We start from the raw sequence: 17,201 nt of genomic DNA, 5'->3' as shown, positions 1-17,201 counted from the left end.
TCTGGCTGGCTGGATCCAGATGAGGCATGCCCCTGCGGACCACACGGTGTACAGGCCTTGGCCTTGAGCCACACTGCCAGATGGACGTGTCGATCCTTCATCGTTCGCTTGGCGAAGCCACGGCAGATCTCACAATCTTCTTCCTTGTGCGTCACGTGTAGACAATACAGGCACTGTGAATGCTTGTCGTCCATGAAAACATTGTGCAAACCACAGCTATAGGCGGTGTAGGCCTGATGGACTTCTGGAAGCTTCCAAGAAGAAACACTACATTTCTGCGCATGAGTGGCAATGAAGGATGCCGAAAAACGGATCCCTGTTAATCGGATGAATAGACGATGGAGCACACAGGCTCGATTGAACCGAAAACAGTTTTCCTACCAAAAAAGCGTGAAAAAACGCAGAAAGCTCAAAGATCAAAACACAAGGACTCCCAACACTTGAAAGTGCGATAAAAATCTGAAGACGGCTGCATGAGGAGGGGCTTAGGGAGAGGGCAGTCATTGGTTGGAGGCAGTATGACCCAGAGCTCAGTGATTGTTTTAGAGGAGAAAGACAGTTTATAAACTTAAGTGAAACTGTTCTTTCTTTTACCAAGGATTCCCAGCCTGACAACAGGTAATCATGAGCATGTGAATCCATGCCAAGCCCCATGTTGGAGAATTTGGATATGAATCAAGGACCACCTTGTCCTTGTGGATTATAAAGAAAGGGGGTTTTACAGACATTACCTGTAGCTCACCAACCCGTCTAATAGAGGCGATGGCTACTAGAAAGGCAATCTTGTAGGTGAGATGTTTTAGACTGGCTTTGTGCATAGTCTCAAATGGCAGACCCATGAGCTTTGAGAGCACAACATTAAGGTCCCAACCCGGTGGAGGGCTAGATATGGGAGGGTATGGTCTCTTTACTCCCTCCATGAAAGCTTTAATAACAGAAACCAACATGTACTGTAGAATGTTGGAAGGGGAACATTCAATTGGTCTTAAGGATTGTGACTGGCGCCATATTACACACCTTTTCCATTTGTTGAAGTAACAGTGTCTGGTGTTGGGTTTCCATGCCCCCTTTAGGATATCCAAACACCTTTGGGGAAGTGTTAAGTTCCCCAACTCCGATTTCAGGAGCTCGGCTGCCAAGTTCATAGTGTGATGATGTGGATGGAGTGTTTTTTCCCCCCTTGGTGGGACAGCAGGTGTTGCAGGGACATGGAGGTTTGGTTGGTTTGCACATCACCAGTTTGAGCTGGTGTGGAAACCATGTTTGTCTTGCCCACATTGGAGACATCAGGATTAGCGTTGCTTGTTCCTGTTGCATCTTGTGCACTATTCTGCTGAGGAGTGGTGTTGGGGGGGAGGGACAGGGGGGGAGGAGCGTAAGCACATTTTTCTGACCAACTCGCCCAAAGGGCTTTCAACTTGGACTCTGGTTCGGGAACCCTGGATACTAAGTCTGGGAATTGTTTGTTTTGGCTTGTGGCAAACAAGTCTAAAGGGGGATAGCCCCACAGGGAAAAGATATTGTCTAGAATATTTTTGTTAAGCTGCCACTCGTGTTGTTCTTTAAGAGGAGATTTGCTAAGAGATTCTGCTAGAGCGTGTTGAGAGACTGGGAACATGTTCCGCTTGAGTGCCCACTTAAAAAAATGTTGACAGTCTGGACAGGCTTGGAGAGTGTGTGTGCCTGTTTCTTTAGGTGGAACATGGCAGTGGTGCAGTTTCTGAGGACGTGTACTGTCTAGTAGATGCTGTTGAGAAGATTGCAGAGCCTTGAGCACTGCTAGAAGTTCTAGAAGGTTGATGTGGTTTTGGGCTGTGGTATGTGTCCACTGCCCATGAGCTGTGCAGTGAAGGAAATGGGCTCCCCAGCCGGAGAGTGAGGCATCTGTTGTGTATCGCTTGAACTGGTGAATTGCGAAAGGGTTTTCCTTTCAATAAATTGTCTTTGGACCAACAGCGAAGAGTCTGTACCAGGGTTAGCGAAGCAACCACTAGATCGTTCCATTGTCTGCTTGCCGGAGTCCATTGTTTTGCTAACCACTCTTGCATTGGGCGCTTTCACAGCCACGCATGTAGAACAAGGTAGATGCATGAGGCCATCATCTTGAACAGGCACATTACTTTGCGTACCGTTATCTGGCGACAGGCCTGGACTGACCCACTGGGACACCGGGACTTTCCCCGGTAGGCCGTGGGACATATGGCCTCTTTCTTGGTGGAAGGATCCATGATTATGTTACATGATTAGGTTCAGCGGCAATAACCTTGCGCAGCACTGGGGTGGCTCGCATTGCACCTGCGTATTATGGTGGTGGGAGGGCACCACACGGTCGATCTGCATGTGCCCTTGTGTGCTGCTGCCTGCTGCTCGCATGCGCAGTTTCAGTCCTTAAGTCAGACAGCGAGTCTACGATGTGAGCTCAGCTCAGCAGCTGCTGGCGGCCTGCTCCTTAGCATTCGAATTTCGGGGGAAAAAAAAGGATTCACTGGCAGTGTCAGCAGCCAGCAGAGCCAGTTTCCAATCCTGACCGTCTGACGTCCCCCGTACCCGTTAATTCCACTTAGGGTTTCAGCAATAGCGAGCGATGCCTGGTGTGCCATGGTTGGGATGCAGCTGCCAGCAGTCTCAGCTCTCAGGCCTCTGGATGCCGACTGGACGTCCCCATGTTAAGGTATTTGCATGCCTGCTAAAGAATCAACGGTCCACAATGTAATGTGAGCAACACCAAACAGATCTCATAACATAGCCTAGTATGACGTACTGTGATATGATCGCATGACATGATGTTTGTCTGCAGTTCCCCTCCCTCGTGTACATTTAACTGACTTTTTCAACTTTTATTTGCTCATAAAAGCTGTTTGGGCTGCCAGTGCTCTGTGCTTTCTGCACCGATAGTGAGCAATTATTATTCGGTCACGAGACCGTCTGCTCGAAACCCTCATGTGATATGCTTCTAACACACCAATGCTTATCACCATCAGGAAAAAAAGGGGGCATTAAAAAAAAAAAAAAAACACACATGGTGAGAGGGAGCTTTAAACGTGGAGAGGCGCGTTCTTCACTATGGAGCCTGTCTGGTTGACGCTTTAAAAGATGAAGACTTTGAGGGCCTACAGGAGCCTCGGATGCTGTCTGGGCCTTAAGGGATTTGTAGAAGCGTTTGAGGCAGAAAGACGCTTTGGAAACCAGAGAGGAGTTGGAGACAGATGTGAAATGGGTAATTTTGTGCCTTCCAGTTTGCTTTCGGAACAGCCGGATCGGACTGAAAGTAAGGTAAGGCTGAGCCGCGTGGCTCACAGGGCCCAGGCACCCCCAGACAGCGCTGCAGAGGTTAAGGTTAGGCACTGAGGAAAGGTTAGATAAATGTTGCGTCCCAGGCTGGCGCTCCACATGTGTGACAAAGACGGGTGGTAAACAAAGCAGCTATTTGTTACTGAGTGTGACATCTCTGAGCACTCATTTGAATTTTTGCATGCTAGTTTATAGACTAACCCATTGTGATGAGAAATCATTCAGGGCATCTAGAGATTCGTCTGTTGAAGCACATATCTGGCATCCGAAGCATGTTGCAATGTATGTCTGACATGCGTGGATTACAGACTTCTTATTTTGTATTAAAGATCATGTGTCACAGATCCAAGCCCAAGGCAACAACTGCTGCTGGCTCAGAAAGGAGACACTAAATGGCTACTTTACAAAGTAATTCCCTTCGCCTAGTTTTTGTGGTGAATGACACTTGTATTAAACATATTAGGCAACTGTACTGGGAAGTAAGAGCCATTCACCTTCCGCTCCTATGGATGGCCTTCCTGCATTTGGGACGGGAGCGAACCCCGGCATCATGGCAATAGCCTGCTGCTGTTCATAACATGCCACACAGCTGCTGTACTGCCAGTGAAGGCACACTTGGTCATCGCCGTCTGAGGACGGGGCCCAAAGCTTTTGAACGCTAGCCATTTCACATATGCCTTTGCCCTAGTAAAACCATCTAGAGGGGAGTATTGTTTCCTAGGTAGGCCTGAGCTTATATAAGGAGTCTGCATCTCTAAAGATGTTTTGTACTGCGACTCTGATTCCTCACCAATGACTATAAAGGCTAGGAATGATGGAAGTTGTAGTGCAAAAGATGTGGGAGCCAAAGATTGCAGACCCAGGGTGTAAATGGTTAATAAATATGAAATTCATTTGGTTTACGTTGCGCTCTGTTGAACTTTTTCAAGGATGGAATGCATGAAGATAAAGTGTATTTTATGTATGTCAAACTACTACTGATAAACAGACACAAGGGATAGAATTAAGGTACATTTGAACATGTGCCATCACATTAGCACATGTTAATGTTAAAGGACATTTGTCCTGCGCACTATCACCACCGGAGTGGTCCCCTGTTGCTCTGGCGACTCTGAAAAAGGAGGGGAGGTTGAGTTAGTGGGAGGAAGCAGGAAAGGTGCAAGAGAGCAGTGATGTGCTGTTGGCGGCCTCAGCCCAGTGGGTCCGTTGGCTGGGCCTGGGGTGTTTGCAGCCGGTAGTCGTCGTGTACTGTTGTGCGAGTCTATGTGTGTTTTTGTTTTGTTGTTGCAATGTTGTGAAGTTGGTGCGGTTTGTTGTGCTGTAGGTTTTGGTTGTGTTTGGTTTGGAGATTGAGAGGTGTATGCAGAAGGGGAAATTGTTAGCAGGGTTGGTTAGTTTGCGTCTCTATCCTGAATTGAGGCGCTCGGCTTGCGTAGTCTCCCCTCTTGCGGCTCTGTCCTGATCTGGGTCCGACTGGCATACAAGGTTCCTTACTCCTCTGGCCCCCACCTCTAACATGCTCTCTCATAGACCCCACCCCCCTATCCTCCCTTCATACTCCTATGGCCAGTGCACCTGCCAGTGTCAACATCTCAGGTAGTGTGGTGATTGCTAATATCTCGACAATTCCACAACACTGTGGTACCTGGCGGTAACTAGGGGCGGACGAAAGTGTTGGTGGGATTGTCTGGGGTAGTTGACTCAGTTGCAGTCTATCCCGTGTCATCTGTCCAGGTGCCGTGGGAGCTACCCTGTCGGGTCAGGGATGTACAAATTATATTTGAACTTGTGCAATCACATTAGCACATGCGCAAATGCACCACACCAAATTTGCACTGTAGGTAATATAATTGGAAACATTCAAATACCTTCTGTTCACGTCAACATGTTTTGAAGTATGGCCCAGGGGTCTCATTACACAAACGTTGCACTAGCTAAAAATCGCACAAAAAAAATCTTCTTTCAAGGCATTTTTCTCTAGGGTGATCTTTGTCGTAATGTTGATATGGAACGAATTTGCCTTGTTGCAAAAATGTTTCCCCTTGTGCACATGTGGTTCAAAATCACGTTTGCACCAGCACAACTTTGCTGTATAACAGCCTCTGGTATTATGGCCCATTCTGTCCTGCACATTATAAGTTGTAAGCCGCAGACATGGCTGCCTGCCACGTTAGCAAAAGAAGTCTTAAAGCAAGGAAATGTTAACAATTTGAATGTGCAGGTTGCGGGGAATACGCAAGTCCACTTCCGGGGTGTTTTTATTTTGCACAGCAATGTGGTTTGCACATTTTATTCCCAGTGCGTTATTCGCCCCTGCCCCCCCTCTTCCCTACACATGTGTTCATCAACAACTGACAATGTGATTGTAGTATGGGTAATGAGTTTGGTGGTCTCCAAATGGGTTCTGAAGTTTTTCTTACTGCCTCCACGTTTAGTTTGCTCCTCCACACAATCATCACCATTGAAGAGGCATGTGTTGGGAACAGTGATGGACTGGGCTACAGGGATCTCTGAAGAATTCACAGTAGGCCTCTGTACCCTTGGCCTATTTTCTTTGGTAACCTATTTTATTTCCACATTTTCCCTTAGGAAAATGGTTGGGAATGCTGAAAATGAGTAATATGGGCCCACTTTGAACATTATTTCCAGGGCCTCTTTTGGTTCCCAGTCCACCCCTGTCTGGCGACCGGATAGATAGGAAGATATCTGTAGCAGCATGTTCTAAACTCTTTCGTTTGAGCTTGACTTAATTTTTTCTCATTGATGTAGACACCTAATTGGAACAGAAGGTTGATAGTTCTCTGTGTGTTTAATTTGCAAATTTGAGGGGTCTCCCATGTTATCCGGCAGTCTAGATAAGGGTACCCTGGGATGGAATCTCTGCGTAGTTGCACCGTCACTACTGCTAGCACTTTTGTGAACACACTTGTAGCCGAGGCTTTGCTCAAGGGGAACACTTTGAATAGGTAGTGTTCTCCCGCTATCTGGCAGCACAGGTATTTTCTGTGCGCTGGAAACATTGAAATATGAAAGTATGCCTCTGTCATAGCCAATGTTGCCATTTAGTCCCCCACCTTCTTTAGAAGGGGGAATTACTTCCTGAAGTTTTGCCATGCAAAATGTTTGTGGCTTGACATATGTGTTTGCTGGGCACAGGTCTAGTAGTACCGGGCGCATTGTTAGGTCTTTCTTTGGCACAAGGAAGTATGTTGGATACCCTTATTTACCTGGTTTGCTCTATGGCATCTCTCTGCAGCAGGGCTTTCACTTCCTCCAATAATATGTGCCTCTCTTCAGACGTCATTTTCTTGTGCATTGGTGAGTGGTTGGGTGGCCTTTGTAGAAGTTCTATACAATATCTGCCCGCCACGGCGGACAACACCCACTTGTCTGACGTGATCGCCTCCCTTACGGGGGTGAATTGTGAAATGCGACCTCCTATTGGAGTGGCATGAGAGGGGACCTGCAGCGGGGCATCATTGTTTGAGTGGGGTGGAGCTCCTGGCTGAGGAGGCTTCTACCTCTGCTCCTGGATCTTTCATAGACTTTAAAAATTCAAAGAGGAGGATTGTCTCTGCAAATTGTCGCAGGATGAGGATTAGTTACACTGGCTGTAACCAGAGGAGCATTGAGCGCCCTGCCCACGAAACCTTCTGTTGGAAGATCCCATCTGCACAAATGGCTTGTTGGACAGCTGCCCAAGAGATTTTAGGGTGTCGTACTCTTTTTAGCCTCTTCTAAGGGCATCCTCAACCGCTTTACTGAACAGAGCAATGGGATCAATAGGCATGTTGAGTAACGTACCCTTGTTAAAAACCTGATTGCCTAAGCCAGGCATGACGCTTAATGAGCGTGCCTTCAGCTATGATACAGCCTGCGCTGTCCGCGGCATCCAGGTTTTTCTTTAGGATACAGTTGGTTACCTATTTGCCTTCGGTTCTAGTTTTCAGCAGCTGAGATTTTTGGATCTGAATTTGTAGTAGCAGTTTATCCCACTTATGGCAACTATAGCTAGCCAAAAGGGTAGTATTGTTGGCTATCCTAGTCAGATAAGCAGCTAAGGAAGCTACTTTCCTGCCAAAAGAGAACATCTTTTTACTTTCTTTATCTGGCAGAGGCTCTGCAGAGGCTAGAGGTTTGTCTGCCCTTTTCCTAGTTGTGGTAACTACCAGGGAGTTGGGTTTCAGCTGACCACTTATGTATAGAGGGTCGGTAGGGGCCAGTCTTGACACCTTCTTGATGCAGGGATTGACTGCTTGAGTAAAATCCTTATCAACTTTGGCCTCCTGGGTGTCTATGTTAAAATGTTCTGTGGCCTTGAGGAGCAGCTCATTGTACTGGAGCTAGTTGTCAACTGGGGGAGTCAGCCACTGGTTAATCTTGGTGGTCTGGTGACTGGATAACAGACGTCATCATCGTTGTACTATTGGTCTTGGTCACCCTGGTCCTGATCATACTGGTCTCCTTGAGAGGCAGGGTCCAGTCAACCTGAGGTGTCTACAAAATATAAGTCCTGAGAGGGGAGGGAGAGCCGAGGAGTAGCCTGGCTCCAGGTGGAGGTCCTGGGCTGCAAAGTGTCCAGGCATGCCATCCTGGCTGCTGGTTCATCCCTAGCTACAGCTTTGTGAGATGGGCCCTGAAGGTTAAACAGTTCGGCAGAGCGGTGGTCTATACAGTCTACAAAAGAGGACAGCTTATTCCTAATCCTATCTAAGCTCTCTGGGGTCCACTCAGATGACCTTTGAAATACTGGAGTGTCCTGTAAGGGTTTATGCTCCTTGTGGTGCATGGTCCCTGAAATAGTGTCAGAGGGTGTAGAGGTGTCCATAGATTTTGAGGGGCCACTATCTTGGAGAGTAGAGGGCTTAGAGGGTAAAGGCATCAGGTTTTTAGTAGATTTCGAGGTCTTGGATTCTAAAAGAGGGCAGGATGTGTTTAGTTCTCTTATTTTCAAAGTAAGGCAAGGTGCCGTCGAGTGCCTTTCGATGCATGTATTTTGGCACGTGAAAGGGCATCCGTTTTATACACAATGTCAGAAACGGACTGTGGGTCTGTTTCGGAAGCCTGTCATGTGGCGCACGCGAAGACAGGGATGTTTTCATGTTTTCAAGGACCTTTCCTTTGACACTGTGTGGCTTTCAACAGTCAAAAGCGTGGTTGACGCCCGGTCGTGGGATGTGTGGTTGGTGTGGCGTTAAGTGTGCTTGCTTGAGTCTCCGTAACAGTACCGGCGGCCTGCTTAATGGAGTCCAGGGCTCGCACGTGGGAGTCTGTCAAATCCCGTTCGCCCTCAGCGTCACTTAGGACACCGACGGTGCCATCACTGGAAGCTCCCTCCAAGTCAATGGAAGCCTCGGCCTGCATGGTGTGGGCGGCCCAGCGTTTTGTTCTGAGGTCCTTTAATGTCTTAGAACAAAAGTGCTTGCAAGATTTGCAGTTCTTTTGAGGATGATCCTGTGGGAGACAGCAGTTACACAACCTGTGTGCGTCTACACAGGGGTACTTCCTATTGCAGGAGGGGCAAAACGTAAAACTTCAAAGGTCTATTTTCCATGATTAGTGGAAATTGCAGCACTGCAAATAGAAGGAAAAGCGGGGAAGAGATTAGGCATTCTCTAAAGGAGAAGAAAGTCTCCCCCACTCTCCCCACTGTGAAGGGCCGAGGCACGGTGAGTCCTGTGTAGGCCGGGGGGGGTTCCATCAAGGAGACTGTTCGGTCGTAGTTGATGTCTCCGTCCGTCGAACTCCGGTGCAGAATATCTTGTGGCGGGCTATGGGCGGTTAGCGAAAGAATAGTAACAAAGTATATGATAAACTTTTTCTAATCAAAGGCATCGGCCTGAAGAACTCTGCAAACTAGCATCCGACTACAATGGTGGAAAAAAACTAATCTGAGGCATCTTGACGCGTGAAGGATCATGGGTACAATGAACGTCACACTAGGGATAGCATTACTGACACGCCCAGTCAACATCTCTTTTCGTGTTTCGAAAACAATGTAAAACTCTGCAACTACTACTAGATGTCGGACTATGCATAGCATGTCATCTAAGCAGGTCCACAAGTCTCAGAAATATATATATGTCAATAATACACCAACATCTATGAGACTCACTTTGCGTTAAGTGAGCAGTGCACAGAACACGCAAGTAGAGACAAAAGAGTACCGAGAAGGAGGGTTACAGACCGATATTACAAGCATACTTGGGCTGCTCCTACCTTAAACGAATAAGTGAAGCACTGCATGTCCTACTGCCACTTCCCGACAGACGTCCTCCAGGCAGCAATGCCGGGTGAATGTGTGGGACGTGAGAGACTACTGAACCTTACCTTCCTTGCGGGAGCTGTGCCCACTTTCCAAATATGAATGTCCCGCATGTAGCCTCTTCCCCTAGAGGAGAAGCCAAACGATTGCTTTGCAGGTTGCTGCCCAGCTAAGCCTAGCAATTTGGTAGCCAATTTAGAGTGCTTGAATTTCTTCATGGATTAAACCTGCATTTGGGCAGAACAGGTGTTCACTGTCGAAAGCTATGTCCAAAAGCTTAGCTTAGCTTAGAGATAACCCGAGAACCCCGAGCTCTGATGGTAGGCTGACATACTTAACACAGTGGACGTCCCCATTAAACAACTAAGCCATCTGCAAAGTCCAGGCCCAGCTGCAGCAGTTAGCGAGACACCTCCATAATCAACGATCCGCAGGAACCTATCCCTCATCTCTCCAGCTGGGAAGAGCTTTGCTGCTTTGGCTATGAGCCTCCACAGCCCATAGGAGCACTTGGCGAATACACATGATGCATTGACTGCCTTCCAGGCCATGCTGCCCGAGGCGAAGATCTGTAGGCAAGTTATAGGTGGAGGTGGCTGGTCTAGAGCTTACTGTGGCGGCTCGTACCACTAAGCCTTTTGGCGTGGGTTGAGAAGACAGAAAGGGCAAGTTCACCCCCACCCCCAACCAGACTTCTATTTCTTGGTAAGATCTGTATCCACAGCTGGAACGAAGTAAGGTCTCTGCCATAATGTTGTAATGGCTGCATTAAAAGGCAATGGCCTTTCCGATTGCAGACCCTTATCAAAGAGGTCTGTGAGGTCACAGACCAACAGGGTGAAGCAACACAACCACCTTCTCCACAGTCCTTCAGTACTGCTTATTAGGGTGACCAGAAGGAGCGGCCTGTTGCATGTCTAGATAAGGAGATGTATCCAACCCACTTGCAAATCTTTCTGGTCGGTGAAATAAATGAAATAATGGTCTCCTCCAGACACCGCACCCATAGGCTCTAGGCCAAAAGGCACTTGGTCCCGGCATTTGGTCCCTTTCCTCACTGAAAATTGACTGCATTGCATCGAAAAATGCATAATGGGAATCAGGGCCGAATGAACACTCGACTGTCGGCATCGTTTCGAACAGTGCCGGTAACTGTGCCCTTTGGCACTACGGCAGGTATGCTGGTCCTCGGGGTCGAGCACAAGGGCGTTGAACCAGACTTGGCTACCTTGGTGCCGGAACCTTCCGCCGCAACTTGTGCCGTGTTGGCCTATAGCTCCGAGACCAGAGCTGTACCTGCTGCGGTAGTCTTAAACATTTGGAGCATTTCCCTCCTTGAATGCCTCCCACTCTTCCTTCAACGCACCCGGAGCCGGGAAGACCTTACCGTTAATCTGCAACGAATCAGAGTCGTGCCTGTGTCTATGGCATCACTTTCTTATGGGAGGAGGATGAATGGCTTCAGGAGTGCAAACGCTTCTTTTTGCCGCCTGTTCTCCTTTTTGGGCATGGGCCCTCTTCAGTGCCTTGTCCAGATGACTTGAACCAGGGACTTTCGACTGAGGCCGCCCGAGCCCTGCCCCAATTTAGGCGACTGTTCCCTAAGGGATTTAGGATTCATTTGTTGACAATAGTCGCACTCTTCAACATCATGATCTTTACAGAGACACCACATGCAGATGCCATGCATGTTGGTGTTCGACACAGAGTCTTGGCAATGCGTGAACCCTGACACCTTAGGGGGCGACATACCAACAAAAGACGATCGAATTGACAGTTTGTTGAAAAAAAATGTTTCTCTCAAGAGAAAATTTCCGAATAGCAGCATGCCGAGCGTCCTGAAAAAAGGAACTGTGGTATTGGGCCGAAAGTAGTATATATGCGTCCGACTTCCCATCCAGAACCGAGTGGCACGGTCGAGTAAAGACAAGTCGACTGTCTAGGTCTGGTCTAATCCTAGGCACCCTGTCAAAAATATTCAGAGCAGCTGATGCTGGAATGGCTATCCATCTGATGAGGAATCTGCGGGAGAATGCAATCCATTGAAAAGTGTTACACATTGGCAATGCTGAAATACATTGTGAGAACAAGCATGAAAATAGTGTACAATGCTCCTCTGTACCGTTGGTCAACAAGGCACCAATCTACTGGATTTTTTCCAGTGTTTTTTCAGCAGAACAGACTGTAAAATGCACCATTGTAATCCATTATTTAAATGAAAGCCCAGAGGTTCCCTCGCTACTCATAGTCGCACTTGCAAAGTAGGGCAAAATATGAATGCACCTCATGAAAAAAACACCACCTGCCCAGGCCATGGAATCATTTATAAAGATGCCCCCTCAGGATGATTATTCATGCTACGGTGGTGGAGGTTGCTTTTGGTGCCACAGGGCTCATCGGGCACCAAAAGCAACCTCCACCACTGTAGCATGAATAAAGGGGGCCTTGGATGCCAATAAGATCAATGACAAAACACTCACTATTGCATTTGATAAATGGTATATAGACAGCCTCTACCCATCACAACAAAGCCCTTCCGTCCTGCAGACATACATTTGTGGTGCCACAGATGCCTATAAAAAGGGTGCACATTTAGTGATTGAAAGTGCTCAAAGAGATATCGCTAATAGGACTCCTACATGTTTACTGCTAAAGTAAAAAGACCATCTTGTGTAGACCATTAAAAGCTAGATTTTACAATTTTAACATCTTACCATGTTAAAGTAATGCTTTGTTTCGATGCCTTTTGTAATGTCCCATATGAAGATATGTCCATCATGGCCTGCAGACAACATGATTCTTGAATCAAAGGGATGTGGTTCCAAAACAAATACTTCATCCTCATGTCCCTGTAGTAAATATATTCAATGAATAAATAGTACATCAAACTGACAAACTCATAAATAGATGCATTCTACTCTAGGAATCTATGTATGTATATTCACACATTTATGTAAGATATTTCTGGTTTCTACAGTGGGCTAAGCATAGGATAATCAAGCACAACATGGTACTATGACTGGAGGAGTGCATTGTGAAAATGTATGATAAAATGCAGAGCTTGGGGGTTACTTTCCTGGTTTCAAGATGAAATCATAGGACCTGGTCTCATCACAGCCAGCACGCAGGTGAGCACAGAAAACGTGTGGTTTTTGTCTCATGTGCCGTATGGGCTAAATCGCACGGCCTTGTGGGCTTAACTTTGTATACGCGTAAAGTACCCTTTTGTGTATTGCATCTGTTGCATATATTTGTAGGTTTTCAAAATGTGCATGTAAAGTGATAAGAGATTTGACATGCAATGTCTGCCAAATGAGATTGTAAAGTATTATATGCATGTCTGAATAAACACCTGGAAATTTTTAGTTCTAGTGTCGCAAATCTTATGAGGGGCACATATACATATAGAATACACACTATTGGTGAGACCTTTTTTGACTTGTTTATTGAATAATATATGAAACAATTTTTATGCAAGGGGCGTGGGAACTAAAATTGGCAACTATAAGTCTGTAATCCAACAGTAGTTCATTATATTCTGTAACTGCTGTCCTGAGAGTAACACTCATCAAGAAGTACATCAAGTCAGAAACTTGAGAGGCCAAAATAATAAACAAGAGTAAATAACTCAAGGTCACAGCGTTTCTCAAAACCTGGGTTAAATCCCGGTTAAATCCCTTCTTGGGTAAGGGGCTTTCTACCCCAGTATTTCACTCTTCTCCCCGAGGGGTTTGATTTGGGTGTCCCATGCCCCCCCTGCAGGGTTGTCCCCAGGTTTGGCCTTGCACCCACCCTTTCCCCTGTCAAAGCTTTCAGAGGTTCCCAAAACATTTTCAATGTCTCTGTGCTTCGAGGGTTTCCTGCACCCACCCTCACGCTGTCTCCTGGCTTTAGGTCTCTTCTTCCCCTGCAGGTTCTTGTTGGAGCCGGTCTCCTGATGTTAATCAGAGCCACATTGGAGCATCTCCATTTCGTAAAAGGACAAGTTTCCTGGATCTGCCTATCCATTTCTGCAAGGGTCTACATGTTTGTCCCTTCAGGGAACTTTTGTAAGGCTGATTGAGGTAAATTAAGTGTTCACATTCCACCCCTCACCGCAGCACCCAGCTAGGGCCAACCAGATGTTCTGGGACCTTCCTAACCTGGCTATCTATTACAGTTCCTTGCCCCAGCACCAACTGCCGCCTGCTGCCCCCCTCGTTATCCTCTTTAACCTACTTTTGACTTTCTCCTAATCACTCCCTGGTGTTCTTTCGCAGTCTCTGTTCTTCAACCATCTTCATTGGCCCATCTGGTGGCGAGCCTCTTCGCCAAACTCTACTCATCAAATTCTGTTATTCACAACCTCCTTTTTACAGCCTTATTATAATGTCCAATCTCCTCCCGATGTTTTCCCAACAACTGCTGACACTTTACCAACCACCTCCCTGCTGTCACTAACCACCTCCCGACGCTTGCCAGAAACAACCTGACATTTTCCAAACTCCTCCTAACACTCATCTCTGACTCCCTTCAAATGCCTTCCATATACTCTGCGCTCGCCAATCTCAAAATGCCTCTCTCCAGCTCCTTCTCCAAACACGCAAACCAACTGACTGAGTCTGTGGGCTTTTATAGGGCTTAGGCCCAGTCTTCCAAACTCAGTTGAAAGGGAACTCTGGTGTGTTAGGCAGGAAGAGGAATGGCTCTTGGTCTCCACCCCAGAGTATGGCTTGTATATCCTTGGCCAATACTCTCTGCCTGCAACACTCCGACCTAGCTTTCCAGCCTCTTTTTGGGGACGGGGAAATCATGTGGGTTACTTCAGGCACCTGGTGTAGAGATTGACTGGTGAACCTCACTTCGGAGGAAGACTTCCAGAACTGATGTACGAGTTGGACGGACCTGGTTAGTCCTTTCTCTTGGGAGGTTCGCTCTTTGGTTATCACACTCTGCAATTTCCCCTGGGAACCCACCTGTTCCGAACTGTATACCTGTATGAGAGAGGAGGCCTTGTGCAATGGCAAGTTGACTGCCTGCCAAGTTTCCTGTCATAACGCAGGCCTCTCTTTCCCTTTGTAGATTTGTATGTGATTTCTGTACCTGTGTGAGGTGAGCAGAGTATGCAGGTGTTGCCTTTGCTGCATGAATGCCATCCCTCGACTCCCTAACAGGAGCAGGAGGGTCTGGTGTGGCACTGAGACTGTGGCCAAGCACATGCAAAAGGAGGGTGACCAAGGGAACCTTTGCATAGCACACCCCTTATTTAGAGAGGCGCCCAGCCTTCATACTCACTCTAGAATTCCCCAGAGTCCGGCAGGGAACTATCACACTGCTCGAGTTCACAGGCTGGCCCTAGAAACACGAGATGGTCCAATGCTGGCAAACACCAAGAGCAGCACATGTAAGCATTTCAAACATGGACCTCACACACTATTCACATATTACAGAAGTGAATTCACCCTCTGTGGATGTATGCCTCTTGTAGAGTGGTTTTAATATCCTATTCCCTCTCTCCCACTATGGGTCTCTGTATTCACATTTTTAGACGGCCAATCCTTGGCTCTGACACTTAACAGTTGGCCTGGCAGTACCAGATTATATCCCTGGGGCTTGTATGGGGTGCCTAAAAACTACCCAACACTTTTACGCAACACAATTCTAGACCTTCCCGAGCTCTTGGGGTCCTCCAAAATCATGCTTACGTACATTTTTTAACTACCTTCCAAGGAGCGAGATCATGTCATCATTGTAAAATACTTGTTACCAAGAGATCGTCGTTCCGTTTGATCCCCTGCCTATCATTACACAAGCACCCCAATTTATACCATCACATTCCCGCTACCTCAAACCCATCATACTGTATGGGATTTCTGAAGCACTTGCCTATCACAAAGCAATTAAGCACTGTACACAGGGGCACATGCTGGAGGAGTTACAAGGAGAGGGAGCAGCTCCAGAATGGGAGAATTAGGGTTCATTGAAGTACATTTTCCCAGTCTGTTAGTTCTGTGTCCCCTCCTATTACCACTTCTCCCTCTCAGTTTGTTTCCAACTTCCGCCTCAGTCTATGGGCTGGTTACTCCAGACAGAGGCACAACACGCCAGCTTCTCAGACAATGTACCAGAGCCATGAGACTATATATTATACACATACCCAGTGAAAAAAGATTTCTAAATGAAAGTTATAGTTTCATTGCAAGAAAAGTAAGCCTCCAAACAATATGTGATTTCGGAAGTAATTAAAGAATGAGCAGAGTGAGTGAGTAGAGTGTTGCTGGTGTTGCAGGCATTACTTTCTTTGTGGACCAGGAGTTTGCCTTTCGTTTCAGTTCCCAAGGTGGAGGAGCCTACCACTCTTAAACTGTCTCCAGGAGCAGAGCGAGCAGTGCGAGTACAGTGTTGTTGGTGTCAGGTGTGCGGGGGACAAAGGTCGATCATTACCTGGTAGCATTGCAGCGGTGCAACTGCTCTCTATATTCAAGCAAGTACCAAACGGGAAAAGTGATTTCCTAGATTTAGCATATATGACCATTTTCGCCACTGTATGCTGCTTCCTTGCTAGTTTTCTTTCATTTAAACTGTGCATTCGAGCAAGCCTCTGCCGAGCCACCATGCTCAACGAACCTCGCATCGCCTGACCTTTGAAAGCTGCAAAACTTGCACAAACGCTAAAAACCTCAACTGAGCGAAAGATTGCTGGTGCTGGAACTCTGTGTACATTGTTGATACAAGACTGATCGAGCAAGTGATTGTGGGGAAAATACCTATGAACTTGTTCTTGTGAGCAGTCTGCACCAATATTTCAATAGCATATTGAGTACACATGAGCCTGAAATGATTACATTCTTGACCTCTTGAAATCAATATTCTGCTGAGAGACAACATAAGAAAAAGCAAGTGCCTGTGGGCTGAGTGCCTTTAAACTTGCATCTGGTGAAGATGGGACTTATTTTGTGACGAGCATATAGGTTTGTGGCAAATTACCAAGTGCAGACTACCAAGCAAGTGACTGCGGCCTAGAGCTTTTGAACTTGCATTTTGTGAAGTGATGCAATTTTCTGCACTCTCTATAAGTTGGTTGTAGATAAAAACATTGTGTGACCCGCCTAGTGTGAAATACCAAGCAAGTGACTGCGGGCCTTTGAAATGGCATTTAGCAAAGTAAGGAACAAGTTACTTACCTGTAACTGTTGTTCTCCAGCATGGGTCTGGCATGGATTCACATGCTCATGAATATTCCCCGTCGTCAGGCTGGGAATCCTCGGTAAAGAAAACTCAGTATCAGTTTCGTTTCTGATCTGTCTTTCGTAGTAGTAACCAATCACTGATCTCTGCGTCATACTGACCACAGCCAATGACTGCCATCTCCCTAAGCCCCGCCTCTGGCAGCCATCTTCAGATTTGGTAGCACGTGAAGAGGCAGTATGACCAAGTGAAGAGCCGCAGAGGGGTAGGCGGGAGGGTTCGCATGTGAATCCATGCCAGACCCATGCTGGAGAACAACAGTTACAGGTAAGTAACTTGTTCCTTCTCCAGCATGGGGTCTGGCATGGATTCACATGCTCATGAATAAAAGAATACATAGCAGTACACACATGCACAACCACGGGAGGTGGCAAAGGCTCAACATTAAGCATTACATCAAAAACTCAACATTAAGCAA

The 17,201-nt window shown here is 46.9% G+C and overlaps 1 protein-coding gene across 3 annotated transcripts in view; it reads right to left on the bottom strand.

Annotated features, from left to right (window-relative positions):
• Positions 1-17,201, bottom strand: part of BRWD1 (bromodomain and WD repeat domain containing 1) — a 3,236,587-nt gene that overhangs the window by 2,593,464 nt on the left and 625,922 nt on the right. For all 3 annotated transcript variants that reach the window (XM_069636064.1, XM_069636066.1, XM_069636065.1), the window contains exon 15: positions 12,271-12,405. In XM_069636064.1, coding sequence (XP_069492165.1) covers positions 12,271-12,405 — 135 coding nt within the window. The remainder of the gene's footprint in view (positions 1-12,270; positions 12,406-17,201) is intronic.

The sequence above is a fragment of the Ambystoma mexicanum genome, chromosome 7p (assembly GCF_040938575.1).
Source record: "Ambystoma mexicanum isolate Mex_15411 chromosome 7p, UKY_AmexF1_1, whole genome shotgun sequence".
In the NCBI taxonomy this organism is placed as follows: domain Eukaryota; kingdom Metazoa; phylum Chordata; class Amphibia; order Caudata; family Ambystomatidae; genus Ambystoma; species Ambystoma mexicanum.
The sequence above is the reverse complement of the archived record's forward strand: the minus strand, read 5'-3'. Positions and strand labels throughout refer to the sequence as shown.